This window comes from Anabas testudineus, chromosome 5, assembly GCF_900324465.2.
Source record: "Anabas testudineus chromosome 5, fAnaTes1.2, whole genome shotgun sequence".
Lineage (NCBI taxonomy): Eukaryota > Metazoa > Chordata > Actinopteri > Anabantiformes > Anabantidae > Anabas > Anabas testudineus.
This window is the reverse complement of record NC_046614.1, coordinates 13,983,023-13,992,029: the sequence shown is the minus strand read 5'-3', so window position 1 is coordinate 13,992,029 and position 9,007 is coordinate 13,983,023. Positions and strand designations below refer to the sequence as shown.

Below are 9,007 nucleotides of genomic sequence, written 5' to 3'. Positions count from 1 at the left end.
AATTAATTGGCAGTACATTAAACTACACATTTCAGTACTTTCATTTTATTTTACCCTCCATATTCATATTTATTCTATCATATGATCAATGAAGGCTCTAACTAAGGTTTTACTAAAACATAGTGGCTCAGAGTCAGATGTTAATCTCTCGGCTCTATAGCAGCATAAATAGCACAGGCCATGTAAGACCTCACACTGAAGTAACACAAACTATATAGCATTCGCCGTGCATTACAGGCATGTTCGATAAGAGTAAATCATTTAAACATACTGGGCAATAAATCACAAGTTAGAAAATGTGCTGTAAAATTGAGAAATATAAAAGACTTAAAATAAAATGCAAGTGAAAAAAATAATGAGTGACATGACTGACTGAGGGTAAATGGAAATATAAATATCGTTTGATTGTTTTACAACCAGTTTAACTCCAGATGCCACTAAATGCTTGAATTAATTAAACATTTTAAGGATAGAGCTTCCCTCACACCTGTCAACTCTATACAAACAGCTGTGTAGGCACATACCCTAACAGGTAGTCACATCATTTCTAACAATGAGAAAATTCTGAAATACGTTTAATGAAGATAAAATATCTGCAAATGGGAATATAAAAATATGGAGAACTGCCACCACCAATAATGCTCTTGAGTCTACATGGAGTTTGGCTTTATTCCTAAATTTGTGTTTCTTGTTGATTTTCATATTTAGAAAATCTAATTAAAGTACAATCGAGAAACATTATGCAACTTCATAACAAAGTGCATGGACCATACTGCAGTGATTATGATCTGACATCTCTGACAGACTACAATTAACTCACTTTCAAGGACAATCTTGAGGTCATTACGAGAGGTTTTGGATGTAATTACCACCAGGGGACAGTAGTTACACTGTGGGAGAGCACAGGGAGCCGTGCCATTCATCTGAAAGACTTAGAGCACATGTGCTCCTCTATACACTGAAACCTGATGTGCACAAAAGTAAGAAAGGGACCTGTGACTCAATAATGAGCAGGGTGTGTAGGGTCACTCCACGAGCCAGGTTAAATCTCCCCATGTGGGCAAGTTCCCTGCTCAGCATCCTTGACCAAGACTTGAATCCCCACCTCCCGTCACCTCAGAGCTGCTGTTATTGAATCTGATCCTGACCTTTGACGGAGGGAGTGAGTGTAGAGGGATTTTGTGTTTCCTGAGAAATAAAATGCATAGAAATGACTGACTTTGGGCCTAAAACAGAATTTACAGTGTGGAAACGTTTGTACTGTACCAAATCCATGAAGCGCTTTCCTCAGACAATGGAACAGGAAACTTTTCTTTGACAAACTGTTGAACACCAGCTATCTGTTTTCTGCAGCCAGGCATTTAGATACTCGACAGCTGGATGACTGCACCTATTCCTGCCCCCTCTGGGAGGAAGGATGTGGGTTCAGCTTTTAGTCGTCTCCATGACGGCCCCATGTGCTAATACTGCTGTCATGTCCTGGGGAGAGAAAAGGCTAATTACTAACTGCACAGTCTTCCTGCCAGTCCCCCTCGGAGAGCCATACACTGTTAATTGGACGACATCTCCAAAGGGAGCTGAGCTGTAGATGAGACCGACCTTTACCTCATGTAAACAGCATTACAAACCAAAAGATTTTTTTTCTCATTTCCTTTATTGCACTTTCATTTCACAGCATTCTTGTTAACAAATTTTATTTTTACAATTTGAAGATATGTTGAATTTGAATATATGTAAATAACCTCTTAGGGAGATTTGTTGTAAAGGACGCAGTTTTGGCCAAACTGGTTGAAGCCACAGCCGTGGCAGCAGCTCAGTGAAACAGTGATTAGGCCTACCAGTGCTTTGAGCCACATTAATGCTAATGCCTACAGCTATAATGTCCATGTACCTTCACCATCACAGAATCTGTGCATGCTAACATCCGGTGTACAGCTGAGAGATTGACAACATAATGATGAAAGCAGTGGCGTGTAGGCTGGATACATCAGAACACAGGACTTAATGTGATGGGGTGCATTTTGTGATAAACTGAAGGCTGCATTGATAGATTTGGTGCTTTAACTGATGTTTGGACATTTTTATTGACATAATTAGGGTAAGTTTTATTGCCTGTCCTTGAAACAGATGGTTGGTTGGAGGTTAAATGCCTTTGCCGCAGGAAATCTTCCTCCATAACACAGCTCTAATCCTGCTTCTCCTTCAGAGGTCTTTTTAATTGCATGTCAGTGTGGCATCAGTCACATCATTAACTAGTGTACAAGACAATATAAAAGCAATGAGCAAGTGCAGAGTATTTATTCAATTCTAGTTTATTAAATGAATTTCTCTCTATGGAATAATCATTTTAAAATCAAGCTAAATTTAAGTGTAAGTAGCAATACATTTCAGAAAGTAGTTTTTTCCCATACTAATGGAAAACGTAGTTTACATAATAGATGAAATGTATGTAATATGCATAATGCACACACAGCCAAACTCAATCACCAATGTTGACATGTTAAAAAAAATATTATTAAGTAATGCAAAGCTTATCCTGAGAATCTTTATTCTTAGAAAAAAAAATCCAGAGGAAAAAAAAAAAATCAATATACCAAAGGCTAAGTATTCGGTTTGGCTTAATGATATATATGTTATTATTCTTTGGTAATCTCTGCAACATTTTCAAGTTAAATAGGAAATAAGAAATGTGTTTTAGAGAGGATTAACAGTGCGAGCTTGTCTAAGCCTCATCAGGAAGAGGAGGAACGTTGGCAAGAGCTGGGATGAGCCTCTTGTACACGCTGATGCCTTTCAGGAAGATTTGCTCATTCAGATACTCGTTGTGATCATGCAGCAGGATTGGTGTCCGGTTCATTGGGGAAAAGCCAATAGCAGGGATACCCACCTAGAGTCATTAACATAAATATCCAACATGTCATGATAAGTAGATGAACATTAAATAAAGTACTTATTGTCCCTTCTGTTGACCCCTCCAGTACTCACCGCTCGGATAAAGCGGCTATCTGTGGCAGCGGGAAATATCTCCTTTTCCAGGGTCATGTTCCTACAGCAGACACATTGACATTAGATTCAGTTTAGACAATAAAAGGCCAGTCCTGATTCTAATCTGTAGTAGCTTTACGGCTGTGTCAGCTGTTACTATCTGGATTACTCAAACATTTACTAAACCTGCTACAACCTATGTCAGATGTCAGCACAGACGGACATAAATCCAGTAGAAAGCAGTGGAAGAAAAAGGATCAAAATCAGCTTTTCCTCAGTAACTGCAGTCAGGATAGACAAAGCAGTTCTTTCTAAACTAGAGAAATGGATTGTGGGAGCTGTGAGAACATTTGCAGCTTAGGTGTGAAGACTCATGGAGTGAATATATTAAAAGGGTTGTCTAAGCAAAGATTTTTCTTCATGATCCACTTATACAGCAGACACAGTGTTCTTGAGAAATCTGAACACTGAATTTTTCATCTACTGTAAACACAGTTTCTGTTGGACAGACAGGAAAATTACTCTGTAAGGTTAAACACGCAAGCACATACTGAAGAATTTTCACCTGTGCTGAATAATATATACTGGTTGTCATCTTTTTTAGCATCTCACAGTGTTGATATTTGTTCTAACATGAAAAGGAAAAAGTGGCGACACAAATAGTTTGTGTTAGTATGTACAGTGCACTCACATTGTCTTGCAGGTTGCACTGAAGGTGCTCCACCAAGGATCATTCTCCTCTGTTGATGTGATATTCTGGTTCATGTGTTTCTGCAAAGGATGGCAGTTTACACCCTGTTAACTGGAGGAAGTCACAAGCAGCAGTAATACAACTGAGCTATAAGTTTAAGTACACAGACCTGCGCAAATTCATATGTGATATCATCTCCTGCTTCCTTACACCACTGTTTGATCTGTTTTTCGAACTCCTGGCAGGATAATAAGTAAGACATTAATGGAGAGTTAATGTAGACCTGGAGATCAGTCTGCAGACACACCTTCACAAACAGACGCCCACACACCTGTAAATTTACTGTAGGTGGTATTCTTAGGTCAAAGCTGACGTCCATTTCAGCTGGAATGACGTTGTAAGCCACGCCTCCTTTCACCATGGTCATATTCACAGTGGTGACATCACCAAGCGTGAGACATTCACTGGTGTTTAACCTGAAATTCACACATATGGTAGTAATGAAACCACTGCAGTAAAAAAAACTAAATGTACACCCAATCTGAAGTTACTGGTACCCAAGCACTAATTATCAATTCACTGCTGTTGCTCCTATTAATTTATGCCTCTGAGACACAAATAACAGATTTTAGCTGATGGGTTACCTGATAATAATCTAAAAAAATAATCACAGGCTAAATGTTTTACTTCTTTAAACATCAATAATTTCTTTATGATGTCACTGATGGCGTGGTGGAGATGATGTAATGTAGCACTAATTATAGGGAATATATAGGCAGTGTGTTAATACGGTTTAATTAGTTGTACTGAGTTTCAAATTTCTAGGTAAGTTTTTTCAAAAGAAGCATGTAAATTTTATTTAAGATAAGATACAACAAGAAAAGACAAGGCCCCAGATGTTATAAACATTTTACTACAAGAGTTTTTAAGTTATTTCTGGAACTTCACTGAAATTCTCCCCAACTAATTCCTAATGACATAGTGACGGCCACTTCATATCATATTACCTGTGTTTTTCCTTTTCTCTGAAGTTCAGGAATGAGTTTATTACCTGGCGCTGCAAAGAAAAAGACAGTGAAACTGACACAGTAATCCCCTACAAATCATTTATCTTCAATGATAAAAAAAAAAAAAAAAACAGTTATTAACTGTAACATGACTCTGACACTTACCAGCTTCTCAGCAGCTGTGTTCTCCACAAACCTAGAGCCGTGACCTGGACTGCCTGGGCAGTGAACTGTGATCCCTAAAAAAGGGAAGTTAATCTGCTTCATGAAATCTGAAATCTGTGGAATCTGATAAGATATGAGGATGTCTTGCATTGTTTCCATTGTTTACTCACACCATGGGTTCCTTTCTCCATAAAACACAGTGAACGCCTCACCGGGGTTAGCCAAACCTCGAGAACACAGTTAAAGAGAACTATAAAAACAGACACTGCAGAGCAAATCAACACATATTTGCCTTTGAGTTAAAAAACAAACAAACAATGAGGCATGATGTACAATAATATTTTAAAATTTAGTCATTAGACCTTAACAAGAAGACAAAAATGGATCATTTAAATCCTCACCAATAGCTTAGTTTAACTGGTTGTGTAACATAAAGCACGGATATTGTTGCCATGGTTACCTGCTGGTAAATCCTCTTCCTTTCTCAAGAATGATCATTTTCTGGAGCCACTGTTTAAACTCAATAACTGACCACAGTTTCACTAACTTTTAACTTTATTATTTATTTACCTTCATCGAGGGCAAAGCCAATGTTCAACTTTTTGAACTCGGGATGATTCACGAATGTTTCCATTCCCTCGTGACCTCCGATTTCTTCATCTAAAAACACAAACAATAGAACATATAAATACGTTTATTTTATAGGTCAATGTTATATCTTCATTTGCCAAAGTGCTCATATGTGGTAAGCACAATAAAAAAAATACACAAGTGTGTAATTCAGGTGAGTGGATATACTGTATGCTTGGAATAATGCAAAGTGACCAAACCCCATGTACCAAAGGCAAAGAACTGGTTCTTGACATGGGAATTGAATTCATTTTTTAAGGCATAAACAAAATACCATTTGTAGCAGGAACACTGTAAACAATACAGACTATAAAAACATATTTAAAAACGGGCTGTAGAAGCTGCAGAAGAGGTTTTGTACAGTTTTTACAAATTCTTACAGATCATATCATTAAATTAAATAAAAAAATAAGTTTCCCTTTTGGCTGACAGAGATTCACTCTCATACCTGTTACCCACCACATTTTTAGTGGTTTTTCCCACCGTGCCACTATGTAAGTAGGGGCAACAGACTGGCTCATAAAGGCCTTTAGTTTGTTTAGTCCTAATCAATATTTGCTTCTTTTCCCCTTCACTTTTATTGAACCTTTAAAAACAGATGAATTCAAGCATGTGTTTCCATGTCTCCAGCCGACATAAAGGCCAGAGTTCACCTTTGTTCAACAGATGTGCTTAGTCAGCCAACACAAACACTGACGCACTGTGTTTGGAGGATTTATTATTCTAGTCCGTTTTATCACTGTGTTCAATGAGTTATCACATCGCCAGACTACACACTGCAGCGTGGCTCTTATATAAAATATCAGAACAGTAACATCACTTTTTTTCTAAGCTGTGCCGAGCAAATTAAATGAAGGAAAGGATAATGTGAGCGCATCTAAGCAAGTGTGAAAAAGAGAGTAAGAAAGATGTCAGCAAAACACAGCTTGTGAAAACCTACGCTGTCCTAGGAAGAGGTCTAGTAAGGCTAAAATCTGAAATCTTACCAGGAATAAACATTAAGTGCACAGTGCGCATCAGTTTCCGTCCCTCTGCCTTCAGTCTCCTGACTGCCTGGATGTACCTACAGAGAACAGAAGTAGAAACAGCAGAGTTGTGACAGAAATAGGAAATGAAACAGTATGCAGGTTGGGTGAGAGAGTTAAAACAGGTGTTTCTCTCATAATATAATTACAAGTGAAGATCACTACAACACTAGAGCACAAATCCTGTTCAATAAAACAAGTTATCAAGGCAGTTTGTACCCACTGTATAGTTACACATTTCATGTCCTGTGTTCCCCGGGCATAAATGTTGCCCTCTGCATCTTTGAAAGCACTGAAAGCATCGTATTTCCATTGTTCCTGGAGAAGAGATTGATATCAAATCTATTTTTTTTTGCATGTCTGTACAGGTAATAACAGGATTTCAACACCATTGACAGAGACAGATGCATACCTGGAAGACAGGTACAACATCTGTGTGGGAATTCAGTAAGATGGATTTCAAGGCTGGGTTCGTCCCCTCCCATGTCATGATTGACACAACTTTGCCTGGACAAACCTAAAGGGAGGTAAGGGAAGAACAAGGGGGTACATATGGAAGTATTACTCCTTCCTGTTTGGTACTTTGCAGGTAAAGCATGTACGTATTTTCTACATAGTTTAAATAACTGTCAGCGACACACACCTCAATCTTTTTCATGGGTAGGCCAAGCTCCTCTGCTATTCTGTCCAGAAAACGAAGAGCAGCATCTATAAATGAATAAACAGACAACAGACAAGTGTGTTTAATTATTAACTATTTAGAAAAAAAAAATGTCAGAAAACTAGATATTCTTAACTTTTGCTGCTGTTAGCTACTCTGGTACTGGTGGACTTTGATAAAGTCACTAAACCTGAAAACAAAATAAAGCTGCCTCTGGTTATTTTTCAGCCTCTAATCCAAGTCAATGTGTGAACCAGGCATAAACATCCATGACCATGTATGTTTAAGATAACTGGGGAAAAAAAAAGAAGTTTTTCCTCATAGTTCCTAAAGAGTAGAAATGGAAAATCTGATGATTGTGTGTTGTGTGTCATTTTATGTCACCCTATTCCTGTTTGCAAACTTCACAGTTAAGATGGATAAGTTGACAAAACTTATTAGAATTAAATTAACATATGACTCGTCTGATTGGACAAATTATTTACTCTATTGGCTTCATTTATAGTTTGTCTGTTCCCTACAGAGCATTATAAAAAAAAACACAAAAAAAAAAAACAATTCATATTGTAACTGTAATTAAAGGGACTGTGTTTGATCTTTTTGGTCAGATTACTTCAGACTTCAACTTGTTTGTGTCTAACACAGTCTATTGTCCTAAAAATTGAATCAGAACTAACACAAATGTCCTCTGATGAATGACACTTGGTCTTCCTGCAGGCAAAGCCATCTCAGCTGCTACTTAGTAAAATCCTCTGCTGTTGATCAGAGCCACAGTTTTTATTATAGGGGAGGGTTGTAAACAAGGTTTGTACCATGATGTGAAAGGCTTGCTCAGCAGCTCGGCTTTGTTTTCAAGACCACAAGCTTAATATCTAACTCACACAGATAAGAACTGGACTTTGATGAATGATAACATATAATACAACTGACCTAATCAAGTTGAATATGTTTTGCAGCGAGAACGATTACTTTTAGATTTTGCAGATTTTCTTCAGATTTCTTTGAATTTGCCTTCATTAAAGTTATAAATAATTCCACTTTGATTTTGTGCCATAATAAAATGAGTTACACCCACAAAGATAAATTCAGCTGTGACATTTCCAAAGGGCACTTCCTGAACCCAGTCTACTGAACTAAAGGCATCTCACCATAGTCGGGCTTTGGGTGGACGGTTCTGAGACGGAGGTACTCTCTAAACAGAGTCACAGAGGAGTCCTCTCCCTCAGGACACACCTGTCCCCCTCCGGATCCTGGACCATCTTTGTCAGGCAGCATGGTGGGATGTTTCCACTCTGAGGAATCAAAGATAACGTCATTAATAAAATAAAAAACACAGTCAAGCGTCAACTAACACGTCACAATAACGTCAGCGGTATCTCATCATTGTGCCTTTCACCCGGCAGAGATGTAGCTGCTCTAATGTGATCGCTTCTTATCCCGTTAGGCGTCAGGTGAGTTTCACGTTAGCTTTAGCTGTCGACTCTGCAGCCTGAACACATCTGCTAGCGCCTGTCGCTTTACCTGAGGTTAAAAACTCCGTCTATGGGACGTGCGTCATAGCGCTGGTAAACAAGCTCGGACTGTAAGGAGTAAACAGGATTACATGATAGCCAGTGACACCGTTTTAGATTTATTGCTCAATACTCACCTTGTGCAGTGTACAGTCAACAAGCCGCTCATTCAACCCAGCAGCTTCCCCCGGTCTAGTCTGGCTGCTGCTGGTTGGGCCTGTTCCTGCCCTTCAAAATAAAAGCCCGCTCACCTAAACTAAACCGCGTTGTGAATGTGCTTGGGTTAAAACTCGTGGAATAAAAGTTTCAAACTGCTCTTGTGCAACATTAAC

The 9,007-nt window shown here is 38.5% G+C and overlaps 1 protein-coding gene across 3 annotated transcripts; it reads right to left on the bottom strand.

Annotated features, from left to right (window-relative positions):
• Positions 1–1,635: 1,635 nt before the first annotated feature.
• LOC113155317 (aminoacylase-1) lies at positions 1,636–8,877 on the bottom strand. 3 transcript variants are annotated; one of them, XM_026349953.1, is made up of 15 exons: positions 8,813–8,877; positions 8,313–8,456; positions 7,147–7,211; positions 6,916–7,020; positions 6,727–6,821; positions 6,465–6,541; positions 5,419–5,508; positions 5,019–5,075; positions 4,849–4,922; positions 4,684–4,733; positions 4,008–4,152; positions 3,846–3,914; positions 3,677–3,756; positions 2,986–3,046; positions 1,636–2,887 (listed from the first exon to the last, which is right to left on the bottom strand). In XM_026349953.1, the coding sequence occupies exons 2-15, from the start codon at positions 8,437–8,439 to the stop codon at positions 2,723–2,725; spliced, it is 1,260 nt and encodes a 419-aa protein (XP_026205738.1). In that variant the 5' UTR covers positions 8,440–8,456; positions 8,813–8,877; the 3' UTR covers positions 1,636–2,722. The 3 variants fall into 3 exon arrangements, with proteins under 3 accessions (XP_026205738.1, XP_026205739.1, XP_026205737.1); XM_026349954.1 differs by lacking the exon at positions 8,813–8,877 and adding an exon at positions 8,686–8,797; XM_026349952.1 differs by lacking the exon at positions 8,813–8,877 and adding an exon at positions 8,561–8,692.
• Between the last annotated feature and the right edge of the window lie 130 nt (positions 8,878–9,007).

Coding starts and splice junctions, on each gene's coding strand:
- LOC113155317 (XM_026349953.1), bottom strand. CDS start 8,439: ATGCTGCCTGACAAAGATGGTCCAGGATCCGGAGGGGGACAGGTGTGT. Junction 7,212..8,312: donor CCACCCAAAGCCCGACTATG/GTGAGATGCCTT, acceptor ATTCATTTATAG/ATGCTGCTCTTCGTTTTCTG. Junction 4,153..4,683: donor AGAGAAAAGGAAAAACACAG/GTAATATGATAT, acceptor TGTGAATTTCAG/GTTAAACACCAGTGAATGTC.